The sequence below is a fragment of the Dendrobates tinctorius genome, unplaced genomic scaffold (genome assembly GCF_039654945.1).
Source record: "Dendrobates tinctorius isolate UK_male_01 unplaced genomic scaffold, ASM3965494v1 ptg000073l, whole genome shotgun sequence".
Taxonomy (NCBI): domain Eukaryota; kingdom Metazoa; phylum Chordata; class Amphibia; order Anura; family Dendrobatidae; genus Dendrobates; species Dendrobates tinctorius.
The window spans coordinates 33,120,369-33,139,767 of NW_027361741.1; the positions used below are offsets into that span (position 1 = coordinate 33,120,369).

The 19,399-nt window shown below is 37.9% G+C and overlaps 1 protein-coding gene across 3 annotated transcripts in view; it reads left to right on the plus strand.

Moving 5' to 3' along the window:
- The window catches only part of RTN4R (reticulon 4 receptor), a 382,116-nt gene extending 371,378 nt beyond the window's left edge, over nucleotides 1-10,738 (plus strand). For all 3 annotated transcript variants that reach the window (XM_073582716.1, XM_073582718.1, XM_073582717.1), the window contains one exon: nucleotides 8,838-10,738. In XM_073582716.1, coding sequence (XP_073438817.1) covers nucleotides 8,838-10,252 — 1,415 coding nt within the window. In that variant the 3' untranslated portion in view covers nucleotides 10,253-10,738. The remainder of the gene's footprint in view (nucleotides 1-8,837) is intronic.
- Nucleotides 10,739-19,399: the final 8,661 nt, after the last annotated feature.

A 19,399-nucleotide genomic window follows, 5' to 3' on the forward strand; every position in this document is an offset into this window, starting at 1 on the left:
AAACTTAGCACCAAGTAAAGAGGCTCATATTTCTGGAACCGCATGTCGAATTAAGAAAAAAATATATATACCCAGGGGAGCAGGGGGAATAACTAAGATCTAAAACTGGCCACATTTAACCAGGGTGATATGTCCTCTTTAACCCCTTCACTACCAAGGGTGGTTTGCACGTTAACTCCCGGGCCAATTTTTACAATTCTGACCACTGTCCCTTTATGAGGCCATAACTCTGAAACACTTCCATGGATCCCGGTGATTCTGACATTGTTTTCTCGTGACATATTGTACTTCATGTTAGTGGTAAAATTTAATTCATATAACTTGCGTTTATTTGTGAGAAAAATGGAAATTTGGCGAAAATTTTGAAAATTCTGCAATTTTCCAACTTTGAATTTTTATGCCCTTAAATCACAGAGATATGGCACACAAAAAGTTAATAAGTAACATTTGCCACATGTTTACTTTACATCAGCACAATTTTGGAACCAAAATTTTTATTTGTTAGTAAGATAAAAGGGTTAAAAGTTGACCAGCGATCTCTCATTTTTGCAACACCATTTTATTTTTACGGACCACATCACATTTGAAGCCACTTTGAGAGGTCTATATGATAGAAAATACCCAAAAGTGACACCATTCTAAAAACTGCACCCCTTAAGGTGCTTAAAACCACATTCAAGGAGTTTATTAACCCTTCAGGTGCGTCACAGGAATTTTTTGAATATTTAAAAAAAATTAACATTTAACTTTTTTTCACAAAAAAAATTACTTCAGGTTCAATTTTTTTTATTTTACCAAGTGTAACAGGAGAAATTGGACTGCAAAAATTATTGTGCAATTTGTCCTGAGCATGCTGATATCTGATATGTGGGGGGAACCACTGTTTCTGCGCATGGCAGAGCTCAGAAGGGAAGGAGCGCCGTTTGACTTTTTCAATGCAAAATTGGCTGGAATTCTGATCGGACGCCATGTCGCATTTGGAGAGCCCCTGGTGTACCTAAACAGTGGAAACCCCCCACAAGTGACCCCATTTTTGAAACTAGACCTCCTAAGGAACTTATCTAGATATGTGGTGAGAACTTTGAACCCACAAGGGCTTCACAGAAGTTTATAATGTACCGCAGTACAATTAAAAAATCATATTTTTTCCACAAAATGATCTTTTCACCCCCAATTTTTATTTTCCCAAGGGTAATAGGACCCTAAAAGTTATTGTGCAATTTGTCCTGAGTACGCTGATACCCCATATGTGGGTGTAAATGACTATTTGGGCACATGGCAGAGCTCGGAAGGCAAGCAGCGCCATTTGACTTTTTTGGCTGGAATTGAGATCGGACACCATGTCGCGTTTGGAAAGCCCCTGATGTACCAAAACAGTGGAAACCCCCCACAATTGACACCATTTTGGAAACTAGACCCCCCAAGGAACTTATCTAGATGTGTGGTGAGAACTTTGAACCCCCAAGTGCTTCACAGAAGTTTATAACGCCCAGGCGTGAAAATAAAAAAAAAATTTTTTTCCACAAAAATGATATTTTTGCCCCAAAATTTTTATTTTCCTAAGGGCAACAGGAGAAATAGGACCCCAAAAGTTGTTTTGCAAATTGTCCTGAGTAGGCTGATACCCCATATGAGGGGGTAAAACACTGTTTGGGTGCATGGCAGAGCTTGGAAGGGAAGGAGCACCATTTGACTTTTTCAACGCAGAATTGGCTGGAATTGAGATCAGACGCCATGTTGCGTTTGGAGAGCACCTGATGTGCGCAAATAGTGGAAACCCCCAATTCTAACCCTAACCCTAGCCCTAACCCTAACCCTAGCCCTAACCCTAGCCCTAACCCTAACCCTAACCCTAACCCTAGCCCTAACCCTAATGGGAAAATGGAAATAAACACTTTTTTTAATTTTATTATTTTTCCCTAACTAAGGGGGTGATAACGGGGAGTTTGATTTACTATTTATGGCGGTTTTTATGTTTGGCGGCTGTCGCACGCTAAAAGACGCTTTTTATTGTAAAAATAGTTTTTGCATCACCACATATTGAGAGCTATAATTTTTCCATATGTTGACCCACCGAGTCATGTGAGGTCTTATTTTTTGCGGGGCGAGTTGACGCTTTTATTGGTATCATGTTCGGGCATGTGACATTTTTTGATCGCTTTTTATTTTGTTTTTTGGGACGCAGAATTTACAAAAACCAGCGTTTCATGAATTTATTTTGGGTGGTGCGTTTACGCCGTTCCGGGTGCGGTAAAATTTATAAGGCGGTTTTATTCTTTGGGTCAGTACGGTTACAGCGATACCTCATTTAGGTCTTTTTTTATGTTTTGGCGCTTTTATGCAATGAAAACAATTTTATATAAAAAATAATTATTTTTGCATCACTTTATTCTGCGAGCTATAACTTTTTTATTTTTTCGCTGATGATGCTGTATGGTGGCTCGTTTTTTGCGGGACAAGATGACATTTTCAGCGGTATCATGGATATTTATATGCGTCTTTTTGATCGCGTGTTATTGCACTTTTTGTTCGGCGGTATGATAATAAATCATTATTTTTTGCTTCGTTTTTTATTTTTATTTTTTAAGGGGTTTGCTAAAGGGGTTAACTATTGGGACAGTTTTATAGGGCGGGTCGTTACGGACGCGGCGATACCAAATATGTGTACTTTTATTGTTTTTTTGTTTTTTTTATTTCCAAAAAATGAATTTATTGGGGAATATTTTTTTTTTTTTTTTTAATTTATTTAGCGATTTTTTTAAATTATTTTTACACTTTTTTTTTTTTTTTTTTTTTTTTTTTTACTTTATTACAATGTCCCAGGGGGGACATAACTGTCCTGTGATAGATCGCTGATCTGTCACATCACAGATCACTGTGACAGATCAGCGATCTGTCACAGGCACTGCACAGGCTTCCTCATGCCTGCGCTTTGCAGGCACTGAGGAAGCCAGCTTCCTGCAGGCCCCCGGAGGTCCCCGTCGCCATATTGGATCCGGGGACCTGCAGGAAAGGAGACCCCCGCAGCAGCGCTGCACATTGCGCTGCCGTGGGGGGCTCAGGGAAGCACGGAGGGAGCCCCCTCCCTGCCGATGCTTCCCTTTAACCCCCGGTACACCGCGATCGTGTTTGATCACGGTGTGCAAGGGGTTAACGTGTCGGGGGCGGTCCGTGACCGCCCCTGACACATTGTGCCGGGTGTCAGCTATGATAATTAGCTCACACTCGGCCGCGATCAGCGGCGCTCACCACGTGGGCGCCGCTGATCGCGATGACGTAATATTCCGTCCATGGTAATTAGGTCCATGGTCACATGGACGGAATATTACGTCAATTGTAGGTAAGAGGTTAAAGCCAACAAAATAAAAGTAATGTGACATTTCTGCAAAATCAAAAACTCTCAACCTGAATTTTAATTTGCTTCAAATTTGTGTGTAGAGCCGTCCAAACTGGTAGTAGACCCCAACTAATTTGTATAAACCTATGGTGAGTGTTGCCCATGTAGCTTCATCCTAATTTCCAATCTTTATGCATAAAAAAAGCACCTGACAGGTATATGTATGATAAAAATCAACTTAACAGCTAATATTTTCTTTGAATGCTTCAACCAGTCTGTTGTATGGGCTTACTCTATAATACGATCGGTTTGGTTATTTATCACATTTTTGTGATTTGTACCTTTGAGAGATGAATAGAAAATAAACATGTTCTAAGAAAAAAAAGATGTATTATTTCTGCTGCAGTGATCGATTGCCTCCTTATGTGGAGAGACCCTGCTGAACCTGCAAAGATAATTTCTTGTTAGTTTCAGGAGGTTTAGACCTGCAAGAGAAAAGGAAAGGAACCCATGGAAAATGTAGGTCAGTACAAAGATTGTAAGACAGGATGTGAGCTGGTACTCTGGGGATAGCAAAGATATAATTGGCAAAATAAAGTTGCGGCAGATATCACTTTTACTCTGAATAACATATACCAGGATATCCCTGTACTCTGTTACCGCTGCTAACACAAGCAATGAAGCCGCAGTCTCTACTGCAGTATTTATATACATATTAGTCCTTAAAACCCCAAACCAACTATGGGTACATTCCATAATGACTAATTAACACTAAATGCCAAATAAACCATTAAATGGCACAAGGAATGCGAAGTACAATGTATAAATATTTTTATTTTTACTGAAATTCATATTACATACAATAACATTAAGTAGCCTCAAAATATCAAAAAAATCGCTGGCAGCTTAGGACAAAAAACACTTCCGAGTTCACTACATAAAAACATTAAACCAGTGCATAAATGGATTGCCCATTCAATCAAGAAATGATACCGCTAAGAAATCCATATAATATACAATGCCACTGTGGCAATTCATATCCTAAGCATATCCCCGGAAAACGAACAGGTGAAACGCGCGTCGGGATAGGTCGCAGTGACAGCTTGGACACACATTCAGGTATTATTCATTTATATTTCAGTAGCGGTTTCATGGTTTATTACCCACCACATGGATAAGACCTTATCCGCAGTATAGAGATCCAGGCACTCTGCTTAGGATATGAATTGCCACTGTGGCATTGCATATTATATGGATTTCTTAGCGGATTTAGTGTTAATCTACTGCAGTATTTACCGACATTTTATAGTGAATTTATACCAAATATTCCACAAAGAAGCTAGTACTTACATGGGTAAATAAATCACAGCACATTACATTATAAAGATCTTATTGAAACTATATTGCTTATATCTTTTTATTCCTTATCAATGCGCTTAGTGACTTTTGTTCTATTTCTGACCTTTACATTTTGTTTCTTAGAATATTTTCTGCTGTATATTAAGTTTAATGCAGAGTTTATTATATATTTACTACAGAATGAGCTGTTTAATATTCTGGTTAGTTTAGCATGTAAAAAGCTGACTTAGCACCAGATATGTATGGTACATCATTAAAAAGATCTCTCCATATTATATAAAGGCTTCTGAAATGATTATATGAACTAGTTTTGGCTTCATGTACGATTCTTTACATCAGAAATGGTGACATCAAAGTTTCTTTTTGACCCCACAAGGGCATTCTGACAATTTCTCTTTATAGTTAACTCCCTGTAATGAATAAGTTAAATCTCTTAATACTGTTAGATAAAAGATATATGTCCTTTTATACAATCTAAAATTGTGTGTGCATTTCTGCATTTTGGGGGGATGAAACTTACAAAGTTTTACTACTTTTACTGAGAATAATCCCTTCCATTGATAATGTGAACAACTAACCGTCAATAGAATCATAGAATCATAGAATCGTAGAGTTGGAAGGGACCTCCTGGGCCATCTGGTCCAACCCCCTGCTCAAAGCAGGATTCGCTAAATCATCCCAGTCAGATGTCTGTCCAGCCTCTGTTTGAAGACATCCAATAGGAATTAGTGGTCAAAGTCTATTGTAATTATAGAATTAAATATCATGCTGGAAAGGCCCAATATATTCATATACATTATTTTGTTTTGTTATTTATTTTACTTGATTATAGAGCACCATTAATTCCACAACGCTTTACAGGCATTATCATCACTGACACTGTGTAAATGATAAAAATGAATACCATGGTATACTAAGATTGCCCTCTCTACATCTATTACTGTATCATACAATTTGTAGTTAAAAGATAAAATTATAAAGTTTTACTGCTTTTACTGTAAATAATCCCTTCCATTGATAATGGGAACAACTAGCCATCACAAAGAATTTATGGACAATGTCTACTGTGATTATAGAATAGAATAACATGCTGGAAGGGCCCAATATATTCATGTACGTTATTTGATTATGTTTTACTACTTATTTTACTTGTTTAAATAGCGCCATTATTTCCACAGCGTTTTACAGACATCATCATCACTGACTCTTTGTAAGGTCTATGTAAATTATAAATATTAATTCCATGGTATACTAAGACTGCTCTGTCTACATGTATTACTGTATTGTACAAGTTTGATTCAAAAGATATTGTATCACTGTACTGTCTCTTTAAAATACTGCAGTTCTTTATGTGGATGCGGAGTTATGTTGTGCTTCTTCGGTATCCTTTATTTTAAACCACTACATACGTTATATAAAAAATATAAAATACGTTATATAAAAAATGCTCTTAACTGGTCAACAGACATGGTGAAGATAATTTATTTACTTCACTTTTCTTTAAAGGAGTTTTCATTGTATAAACTGAAATTTCTACCACTCTCTAATAGATTTCTTCAATGTTTTAGATGTAGTTTGTTGTGGAGTTAAAGAATATGTGATCTTTTATTCACATTCACAGGCTATAATGTGTATATACATAATTCTGGTGTCACCTGAGTAACAGATCCATCATTAGTCAGTTTAGGCATTGCTCTGTGAGCTAAACATTATTGCAAACTATAAATGAGATGTTTGTAGTTCCTGCTGATGTATTTAGCTTGCAGAGCATTGACTTGATGCATACAGTTGTATCCAGTCCTCAGTGTAAGAAGTCAAAATATTATTTATTTATTTAACTCATTTATATAGCGCCATTAATTCCACGGTGCTTTACAGACATTATTGGCACTGTTCCCGATGCGGCTCACAATCTAAACTCCCTATCAGTATGTCTTTGGAATGTGGGAGGAAACCCTCGCAAACATGGGGAGAACATACAAACTCTTTGCAGATGTTGTTACTCATTTATATAGTGCCATTAATTTCACAGCGCTTTACAGACATTATTAGCACTGTCCCCGATGTGACTCACAATCTAAATTCCCTATCAGTATGTCTTTGGAATGTGGGAGGAAACCCACACAAACACGGGGAGAACATATAAATTCCTGGCAGATATTGTTACTCATTTATATAGCGCCATTAATTCCACAGCGCTTTACAGATATTATTGGCACTGTCCCCGATGGGGCTCACAATCTAAATTCCCCATCAGTATGTCTTTGGAATGTGAGAGGAAACCCACGCAAACACGGGGAGAACATACAAACTCCTTGCAGATGTTGTTACTCATTTATATAGCGCCATTAATTTCACAGCGCTTTACAGACATTATTGGCACTGTTATTACTACTTCTTAACTGATGTAGTCTCCCAAGCAAAGTAAAAAACATATACTTACCTCCCGCACTGGTGCAGTTCCAGTAATGTTGGCGCCAGGTCTCACTAAGCTTGTGTGGCATTGTTATGTCATCTAAGGGTATGTTCACACACTGCAGATTCACCTGCGGGTTTTTTCCTGCGGAACCGCAGGTAAAACCGCAGGTAAAGTGACCTGCGGTTTTGCTGCGGTTTGGCCTGCGGTTTTGCCCTGCGGTTTGACACCTGGACAATGGAATAGGTGGCAAACCGCAGCAGAATCCGCAGAAACAATTGACATGCTGCGGAAAAAAAAACGCAGCTTTTCCGCAGGTAAAAAACCACAGCGTGAGCACTGCGGTTTTTAAAACCCATAGGCTAACATGGTAAAGTACCATGTCTGCGGAAATGCTGCAGTTCTGCAGGGCCAAAACCGCAGCAAAACCGCAGCGTGTGCACATACCCTTAGAGCTGCAGCCAATCATCAGCCCTAATGGGCTGCAGAGCTCACATCTCCCTCAGATGTTTTAGCTTCATTCAAGGGAAGTGTAAGTGAAACAGACCATTTATCGGCCACAGATAAGCTGCAGCACTCACATTGCAGCACAATTCCACACAAGCGCCAACATCGCTGGAATAGTGCCAGTCTGGGAGGTGATAAGAAGTTTTTTGAGATATAATGTAAATAAAATAGTAATCTACTTATTAGTATTATCTAAAGTCTTAAACCTTCCACTCCTTTGTTGCTATGAACCCATTTAAAGTAGGCACAGGGGCCCTGATTCTAGCGATGTGTCACTTACTGGGCTTGCTGCCAGTTTTGATAAAATCATTGTTTTAACTGCTGCAGTTCTAGCAGTTCTCTAAATGCTTAGCACTGTGCAACCCCACCCACACCACTGATTGGCAGCTTTCTCTGTACAATGTTCATAGGCAAAATCTGCCAATCAGTGGTGGGTCCCTGTTTAAACAGTGCTCATGAATATGGACGATTAGATGACAGCAGGTTTACTAGACCTCTAGTGATAATCTTCTAATGATAAAAAAATTATCAAAACTACGGCAAGCAGCCCAGTAAGTGACACATCACTGCAATCAGGATCTCTGTTTCTATATTGTGCTGCTCTGAGAATAGGCAATGAAAACTTTCAGAGTGATTCCCTTTAAACAATTCCACCTGTGTTTATCCATGTTACCGAACACATAAATATCACTATTAAATCAACATCTATGTGTTCATCTTAAAAAAAGGTTGTATCTAAACAGTCGTCAAAATTGATGACAAAGTTAAACATAAATGCAGGACAAAGCTTTGGAATGCATAATATAATTATTCACATTTTTGTATATTTAAAAAAAGATGGAAAACGATGTTAAATACATACAAAGATAATTAACTTTAATGAAGTGGAAGTCAAACTACATATATCATTTTGAATATTATCTTAGAATTTGTACTACTGGCAACATTATTTATTAATAATAACTTTTACATTAGGACACTTGGAGCATTTTTCGATGGTAAAAGTTGATCTACTCACAATATCAGATATTAGAAAGGGACAAATCGATTAATAATTCAAACAATAGAAGTGAGAGTCCTGTTTGCAAGGGCTTACAGTCTATGTGGAATTTGTTTTGGTGGTTCTGTATGAGTTATTTGTGTATTCCTTTTAAAGAAAAAAAAAAATCACCTATATAAAGCTACATAAATTGATTCTTGTTTTTCCTTCTTCTGCAGGAGCTAAGCTGTTGCTACTCGTTACCTGCTGCATCATCTACAAATTGAAAGTGCAGTGTTGTCCAGAAGTCTGTCTGTGCTATAATGAACCGAAAATCACATTTAGCTGTCAGCAGCAAAGACTGACTGTAATCCCTCCCTACATTCCTGTACAGACTCAGCGCATCTTTCTGCATAATAACAAAATAACTTTAATAAGGGCCACTAGCTTCACCTCCTGCCAAAACCTCACTATCCTATGGATCCATTCAAACAACCTAAGTCACATCGAATCTGCAGCCTTCTATGGATTAACCAAATTGGAAGAACTAGATATGAGTGACAATTATAACCTCAAAACTATTACAGCACTCACATTTCGTGGTCTCATTCATCTACATACGTTACATCTCAATCGTTGTGGCCTACAAGATTTGCCCCCTGGCATCTTCCAAGGCCTTTATTCTTTGCAGTACCTCTACCTTCATGACAACAACCTACATTTCTTGCATAATGATACCTTTGTAGACCTGGGGAACCTCACTTACTTGTTTCTTCATGGAAACAAGTTGAACAGCCTATCTGAAAATGTATTTAGCGGCCTCGTTAACTTAGATAGACTGCTGGTGCATCAAAACAGGTTGGATATGATCCATCGCAGGACTTTTCATGGCCTAAAGAAAGTGACAACCCTGTATTTGTTCAGTAACAACTTGACAGTGCTTAAAGGAGAAGTATTATCACCTCTTGTTTCTCTGCAGTACTTACGTCTAAATGCAAACCAGTGGATTTGTGATTGCAGGGCCAAGTCTCTTTGGAGTTGGTTGAAATCATTTAAAGGCTCGTCATCAGAGTTAGAATGCTATCTTCCACCGAACTTAGCTGGGAAAGACCTAAAAAAACTAGGAATCAATGACCTTGATGGATGTGCCAATATTTCTTTCCATTCATTCAGAATAGGTCCATTCAGTGCCAAGACATCTCTAAATATTGAAAAGATCTCAGATAATTGTTGCCAGCCGGCCACCGATAAGTCAATAGCTGGCACAAACACTAAAGCTGGTCCGTCTTCTCACACCAGTAGAGTCTTGCCAAATATTCCGATCAAGGATAAAGAAAACATCTCGAAGACAAAAATTATTGGGAATGTTGACCACAGAAAAAACAGAACATATAAGCCAATTAATTACTCCCCATTTGCCACTTTCTCAAGCAAATTAGATAATTCCCTAACTAATTTGAATCAAAACAATGATATTGATTCAGTCGAACCTTCCACAGTCCCAAATAAAAAGAGGCCTCCATGTTTGAAAAAAGTGAAGTCAAAATCTCAATGTCGAATGTATCAACCAGGAACTAACTCTGGGCTTCTGAATTTCAGCACCACATATCTCCTCTTTATGACTGAGTTCTTCATGCTACAGATGCACTTTTAAAGGCAAAATATATTTTGTTTTAAGGTAGATTTAAAGAAAGACTAGGAAAGAGTTTCAAACATTGTTACATCTCTATGGAAAAAAAATGCTTGACAAAAGCATCTTCACTAAAGGTGATTGGATATATTTTTATGATTGTGGTTTTCTGATTTTAAAGAGAGCAAGATATTTATTTTATTCCTCATAAACTTAAGGGAGGGCTCCTTTGAAGGTTGAGACTGGTAAACATGAAGGTTTAGCCTTTCTTTGTAATTTAAAGTTGTACCTAATAACAATTCCAAAATGTACACTGTAAAATGCTGTTTGTCTGCTCTGTTTATGACTATTCTAGTTCTTTGTAATGATTTCTGTCATTCTATGTTTCTGGGTAGTATTTGTTGAAGAATACTATCAAATTACTTAAACATTCTTCATGTATACACATATAGATATGCATTTTATTTTAACTGTGCTGAAATTAAGTAAAATAAACATGTTCTTATTGTTTTCCTACACTTTATTTTAAATGGAAAAAAAAAACTATTTTTTAACTTGGTTTTATGTTTATAATGATAAACGTTCCCAAAATAACTTAATAAATTCATAAAGATATACATTATGTAGAAGCTCATGTAAAGGGTCATTTATATGTGATATTACAAGTCAAGCAATCTCATTTAATGAGCATTTTACACTGGTCTATGCAAACCAATGAACATTCGTCTCCTGTAGAGTCTCATGAAAGATTTGATTTGTCGAGTTGGCATGTTTGTAGGCTGATTGTTGTCATTTTTATACACATCGTTCACTCGACTGTTTTTTGGCATGAAAAGGTCTTAATGGGGTTGTCTAGTCTAAAATGACAAGTCTGCAGTCTCTGTATGTGACTGCAGACTTGTGAATCCTCACAACATGTGCACTGCACGCCATGAGGATTCTCCAGTGTCAACAGCCAGAATGGCGGTCATGTGACCCCAGGTATGTGATATGCATACTCCCAGCCACCATCCGACTAGACTGTTTTCGGCCTTGCTCAAGACACTTGCATTGAGCAAGGCCACACCCATCTAGTCAGATTGAGTTCCAGAGTATGCATATCACATAGTTGCAGTCATATGACAGATGATCCTGATGCTGGTGATTACTCACAACGTACAATGCAGACTTGTCATTTTAGACGGGACAACCTCTTTAAAGAGGACCTGTCACTAACAGAATTAAAGATGACTGTTAAAGCAAATGTGAAAAAATATTAATAATATACTTATGTCACTATCCCATGATGTGTAAAATGTAACAATCTATTGTTGATATCTCTTGAGATCTCACAGGGGCAGAAAAATAAAGACAGAATCTGGGCAGTATCTGTTACAGAAACTCTAGACTTTGTGGGGAAAGCTGGGATGTGCCCTTCCAGCAGCTGTTTTGCATTTATATAGTTAATTATTTGCCTTTTTCATTGTAAGTTAATCTTTTCTGGGACTCAAAATCAAGATCTCTAACATGGCAGGTAGAAACCTTAACAGTGATACACAGGCAGCACTGTTGAGTGTAGCAGAATTTTCTCTACCTAAAGATCTAAATGGAATTCTTCTTTATAGGCATACTGTACTGGTATACAGAGATAGGCATTATATTTACAGAGGGTGAAATAAGTATTGAACATGTCACCAATATAATAATAAATATATTTCTAAAGATGCTATTGACATGAAGCTATCACCAGATGCTGGTAGCTAAACATCCAAGTGTGTTCAATCCTTTTTTCCCTGTGTCATTTCTCATTATTACACATAGTTTAATTTATGTACATCTATGGTTTGATTTCTTTCCTGTGTTGATTGGATGGGATGTTGTAATATATTTACTTAGAAAATTGATGACATGTTCATTACTTATTTCACCCGCTCTATGTACAGAATCAGTCAAAACTTTGAAAACATATTTTCATCCAATAGTTTTCCTTGCTCTTACTGGAGGTGTGCATATTGTGTATTCAAACTGAAGGCAATAAAACCAGAAAGGATAATTATAAAACTAGAGAATAACAAAAAAAGCACAATAGGGTCTTATCTGGTCGGGTTGTGTTAACACAAGGAGAAATCAAGGAAAAAGTGAAAGCAAATGGGTTAATCTGCACTGCTGTCTAAAGATGATGAAAAGACAAGAAAAATACAAATAATGCAGTTTATTTGTCAACGCGTTTCGAAGTATAAAACTACTTCATCAGGACAAACCACGATAAACCACGTATAAGATGGCAGTAAGATGGATAAGATGGCAGTAACACAGGTGCAAAAATACTGATGAGACAGCCACTCATTACCTACCAATCCATGGAGGGGATGGCTGCTTAGTATATGATTGCACATTGAGGACTTGTATGTAGCACTGTTTACACAGTGGAGATGCACAGCATCCAGGTTACCAACCTATTAGTGACGCCCTTCTATTAGATCAGGCGGGCTGCCCAGCGCTATCAAGATGCATCCCATGTGAACAGGCACCCCAGTTTACAAGACAATGGGCCTAGCTGCATCCTGATATTAAAGTGCAAAAAAAACCTCATATGAAATATGTGAGGTATTAGTCGATATTTTGGCCAAAGTATACAAGCTCGCAATCCAACGTCAAGGATCCCCACACTTGCGAGTCCCTAACACTAATCCATATCAATAGACAGCAACTAAAAGAGGACTCAAATCTTCCAAAAATGCAAAAGGCAGCAATGTATTTACCTGCCTAGGCCTCCAGCCTTCTTCTGGGGGTGGCATCACACTAATAAGAGCAATCTTATATTTCCTAGATTAGCCAATCAACTGATATTCACACAAGTGGAAACTAACTGTAAGTTTACTACAGCTCAGATTGAGGCAATGGGTGGACCGCATGTAAATCATTCATTATCATATAGTAACACCTTCCAGAGCAGTATCACAATCACAGGCATTAAAAGACAATCCTATGTCCTATAGTTTATGCACATATCAGCCAATGGCATCCATTGGGTGAGTGACACAACAAAAGATCACCTTTGGTGCACATCATGCCAACATCAAGTGGAGCGGTCTGATCCCACCACCCAATAAAGCACCATCCATGTGGTGAAGTGAGCACAAGATGGGTAACATGACAGGTGAGCTGATCCGAGAAGATATGATCCTTCAAATACGCCACCCTCCTCCCAAAATCCGTATAAGAGGAGCAAATTATATCATTGTTTAAAATTATGTCAATTCCCGTCTTCTCATCATCTTTCGACGGCAGCGCAGGTTAACCCATTGGTTTCCGCTTTTTCCTTAAAACCAGAAAGGCACACATATGGAAACAAATAGTAAAGAAACAAGTGTTATATCAAAAAATGATTCCTCAAAGTAACATCATTGTACTCTGATGACAATGTTAAACTTCCTTGTTATTTTCTCAAGCAGATGCATCAGGTCAATTGCTCTGACGAAATAGTAAAGGCTGCTGCCAATTTCACAGGAATAGTGCCACAGTGGGATACAAGTATAGTAGATTGTTTTTAATTAATTAAGCAGGAGATATCTAGTCAGGGACAACCCCTTTAAGGTTCTTTCTGGCATCGTTATTAAAAGGTTAAATTTGTTATTTGGTGTTAAATAAAATTAATTTAAAACATTTAACAGTTGATTTTATCAAGATGAAGCAGCCAGGACTTGCTAAGGTGACAGCTACTTATACAAGGCAATGGCTTTAGAGCATCCAAAAAAAGCCATATGTAAATTTTCAATTATCAATATTTCTGTATAACACTTATTGACTTAAATACCATGATACTTTTAACGTTTTTAAGTATTTACCATTTAAAATTCAGCATATTTAAATATCTTTACACTTGTTTTGTGTTTTGGATGTCGTGTACGAATTTAATAAAAAGGGATTTTTATGAGATGGAAATGGAACACCCACACAAGGGCAAAAAAACGCATGTTAAATGGAGCCCCTGCTGTTACCACTCTCCTATCATAGAAGTGATTGGCTGCTGCAGACACGATAATTAATAGCATATTATTAGATATTTTCACTCTTTTTATTTTCCGGAGGCTAGGTTTGCTTCATAGGCGAACCTTAATTTTTATTTTTTCTGGACAGCTTCTCCAAAAATCACAGAAAGTCAACATTAATTTACCAACACATTAATAATAAACTATTAAGATTTTAAATCATACATGTCTACAGCCCATAAATCAGATATAAAGACATTAGTAGCATAATTACTGTCATAATAACCTGTATGAGTTTCTTTAGTTTAAAAAAAACTACGGATAAAACATTTTTTTTTTCCAGACAGGAAAATAAAGTGCTCTATTTATAAGTACCGTTAAGGAATTTCTGGACTATTACATTAGCACTTTTACGGATTTCACAAAACGCAAAGTAGTATGCAGTCTAAACAGAAGGTTGAGTGCATGTGGGTTTTTTAATCATATGACTCGACACACCGTACAAGATGTTCTCACAACTTTGGGAGTTGTGACTATTGTGTTGATTAGTTAATGCTCTTCCTCCATTGTGCTTTATATTTTAAAAGTTATTTAATTTGCCAACAACAAAGTAAGCAGAGTAGTGAATCCACACAAATTGAACATTCTGACAAAGAGCCTTGAAGGCTGATGGTTTGGCATGATTTTAAAATGTGATTCATTTATTTCATATGGTATATTATTGAAGGACTGAAGACAATCTTGAAGAAGCTGTTAAGGAGGAAGTTGTCAGGCCATGCTTGCTATTCTAGGTAGGACAGTTGCAAACATGTGAAAGCCTAAGGTCCAAACAAAGGCTGGAGCAACAGAAGCAAAACTACAAACCTCAACCGCCATACCATAATTTCCATTGGCATGAAGCAGAGAGGTCAATGTTAGAGCAGGATGTCTGCCCTCAAATTTGATCCAGGAACAGGGACAGACTGGAACTCAAATTCAGCCCTGGTATTTCAAAGCACACAGGCCCATGCTGTCACCACCCTTTCCACAGATATTGGGGGTCTCTATTATTAATATTCACCTGCCTGGATTTACTACAAGATTTACTACACGACCAATATTTTCAATATGTAAGAGTTAATAATAATGATAATGATAATAATAATAGTACAATAAAAAATATTACAATGTAACAGATAAATACCACCACATCATAACCTTAACCACAAATTATCAGATTACAGAGTAGTGATAATATCGCCATTCTGCTCATTAACCAAAATCAAGTACTAGGACTTACAGTATATTACCACCATACAGTGACCATATGATAATATCAGTTTTCCACCTATTGTTCTGCAGACCATATACTGTGGCATGTAAAAGTTTGGGCAAATTATTGTTATTGTGAACAGTTATGCAAGTTGAAGAAGAAATTATCTCTAAAAGGCCTAAAGTTAAAGATGATACATTTCCTTTGTATTTTAGTATATATAATATATATATATATATATATATATTCATATTTTACATTTTAAAAATTACAAAAAGGAAAAAATGTTCCTGGCCACTGTATGTGTATACTATACAGGCTCCCATTAGTGACGTTTTTGGTGATCGTAGTCATCAATTTGCCCTATTTTTTTATATTTGACCCAGACCACCATGACCTCTTCTTCCATCCATAATTCATCCCTGCAATCTGTTACACAGAGAAGTCTTTGGCTTACTGTTTTCCAGCACCCTCTTCACATTTCACTACCTCTACACAAACTATATAGTGCTATAACCAGTACCCTAGACAGTCATAATGCCAATCTGTGCACCTACACATTAATGTTCCCACTGCGACAACCTTACTGTTTTGAGCGCTCGTCTCTACATGGAAAATTATGTGCATGTCTATCTAAAGAGTCATGAGGTTTTATTTTTTTTTATTATTGCTTCTACAGGGTTTCCCCTCCCCCCCTACTGTCAATGTGTGCCAGATGCCGTGTGAGCCTTCATATTACTGATGTCACCGCTCACTACAGCATCCGGGTGTAGCAGAGTCGGGAATCATCATGGGAGATGGGATGTACTTATGGCGGACTCCTTTTCATTTCTGGGGCAGCTAAGGGCTGATGTCATTAGTCTGAGAAAGGGTCAATATCCATGGCCCCTTCAAAGCCTATTAATATCAGCCCACAGCAGTCTATTTAGCCTTTGCTGGTTATTAAAAAGAGGATGACCCCACGTTATGTTTTGCGGTGTCCCCCATTTTAATAACCGGTGAAGGCGATGCAAACAGCTGTGAGCTGATATTAATAGTCTGGGAAGCTTCAGGGATATTTTCTTTTTCCCAGAATAATAACAACAGTCCTCATCAGGGTATTAAAAAATAAAAGGTGATTAACATTGTTTTTTTTTTTTAAATTATTTATTTATTTTAACTGTTAGTTTGGGTCATGTGATGCGCCGGCCAAGCACAGTCATGCCATGACACCAACTTCTAGACTCATAAAAGCTCTGCACACAGTGCAAAGTCAGAATAAAAGTACAAGCAGGATCATCCATACACCCTTGAAGGCACCAACTGGATGGCCTCACTCAAATAGTTAGAAAGTGTAGTTGTGGTACTTCTACACTCATAAAGGCTCTGCATACAGTGCAAAACCAGAAAAAAAAATTATAAGGAGGGTCATCCATACACCCTTGAAGGCCACAAGTGACGGACCTCATTCAAATATTGAAGACTAACCCCTTCATGACCAAGCCTACTTTGACCTTAATGACCAGGCCATTTTTTGCAATTCTGACCAGTGTCCCTTTATGAGGTAAAAACTCAGGAACGCTAGCGATTCTGACATTGTTTTTTCCTGACATATTGGGCTTCATGTTAGTGGTAAATTTAGGTCGATAATTTTTGCGTTTATTTGTGAAAAAATCAGAAATTTGGCGAAAATTTAGAAAGTTATGTGACACAAAATAGTCACTAAATAACATTTCCCACATGTCTACTTTACATCAGCACAATTTTGGAAACAAAATATTTTTTTGTTAGGAAGTTATAAGGGTTAAAAGTTGACCAGCGATTTCTCATTTTTACAATAAAATTTACAAAACCATTTTTTTTAGGGACCACCTCACATTTGAAGTCACTTTGAGGGGTCTATATGGCAGAAAATACCCAAAAGTGACACCATTCTAAAAACTGCACCCCTCATGCTACTCAAAACTACATTCAAGAAGATTATTAACCCTTCAGGTGTTTCACAGGAACTAAAGCAACGTGGAAATAAAAAATGGACATTTTAATTTTTCCAACAAAAATTTCCTTTTAGCATCAATTTGTTCATTTCCACATGGGCAACAGGATAAAATGGATCCTAAAATTTGTTGGGCAATTTCTCCTGAGTACACCGATACCTCATATGTGGTCATAAACCACTGTTTGGGCGCACGGCAGGGCTTAGTAGGGAAGGAGCACCATTTAACTTTTTGAATGGAAAATATGCTGGAATATTTAGCGGTTGCCATGTCACGTTTGGAGAGCCCCTGTGTGGATAAACATTGGAGCTCCTCCACAAGTGGCCCCATTTTGGAAACTAGACCCCCCAAGGAACTTATCAAGATGCATAGTGATCACTTTGAACCCCCAGGTACTTCACAAATTGATCTGTAAAAAAAAAAGTACTTTTTTTTCAGAAAAATTTTCTTTTAGCCTCAGTTTTTTCATTTTCACACAGGCAACAGGATAAAATGGATCCTAAAATTTGTTAAAAAATTTCTCCTGAGTACACCGATACCTCATATGTGGTCATAAACCACTGTTTGAGCGCACGGCAGGGTCCGGAAGGGAAGGAGCACTATTTGACTTTTTGAATGGAAAATTAGCTCCAATCGTTATCGGACACCATGTCTCGTTTGGAGAGCCCCTGTGTACTTAAACATTGGAGCTCCCCCACAAGTGACCCCATTTTGGAAACTAGACCTCCTAAGGAACTTATCTAGATGTGTAGTGAGCACTTTGAACCCCCAAGTGCTTCACAAAAGGTATTAACACAGACCAGTGAAAATAAAAAATATTTTTTTTTCCTCAAAAATGATTTTTAGCACACTATTTTTAATTTTCACAAGGCTAACAGGAGAAATTGGACCACAAAAGTTGTTGTCCAGTTTATCCTGAGTACGCTGGTACCCCATATGTGGGGGGGAACCACTGTTTGGGCACACGGCAGGGCTCAGAAGGGAAGGAGTGCCATTTGACTTTTTGAAATGCAAATTACTTCTAATCGTTAGCGGACACATTTATCATGTTTGGAGAGCCCCTGTGTGCCTAAACATTGGAGCTCCCCCACAAATGACCCCATTTTGGAGACTAGACCCCCCAAGGAACTTATCTAGATGTGTGATGAGCACCTTGAACCCCCAAGCACTTCACAGAAGTTTATAACGCAGAGCCGTGAAAATTAAAAAAAAAAAAATTTCTCAAAAAATTATTTTTTAGTGCGAAATTTTTTATTTTCACAAGGGTACCAGGATAAATTAGACCCCAAAAGTTGTTGTCCAGTTTGTCCTGAGTATACTGGTACCCCATATGTGGGTGGGGACCACTGTTTGGGTACACATCGGTGCTCGGAAGGGAAGTAGTGACATTATGAAATGCTGACATTGATGGAATGGTCTGCGGGCATCAAGTAACATTTGCAGAGCCCCTGATGTACCTAAACTGTGTAACCCCCCCACAAGTGACCCCATTTTGGAAACTAGACCCCCCAAGGAACTTATATAGATGTGTGGTGAGCACCTTGAACCCCCAAGCGCGTCACAGAAGTTTAAAACGCAGAGCCGTGAAAATAAAAAAAAAATTTTTTTCCTCAAAAAAAATTATTTTTAGCCAGCAATTTTTTTTCACAAGGGTAGCAGGATAAATTGGACCCCAAAAGTTGTTGTCCAGTTTGTCCTGAGTACACTGGTACCCCATATGTGGGTGGGGACCACTGTTTGGGTACACGTCGGGGCTCGGAAGGGAAGTAGTGACATTATGAAATGCTGACTTTGATGGAATGGTCTGCGGGCATCATGTAACATTTGCAGAGCCCCTGATGTACCTAAACTGTGTAACCCCCCCACAAGTGACCCCATTTTGGAAACTAGACCCCCCAAGGAACTTATCTAGATGTGTGGTGAGCACCTTGAACCCCCAAGCGCGTCATAGAAGTTTATAACGCAGAGCCGT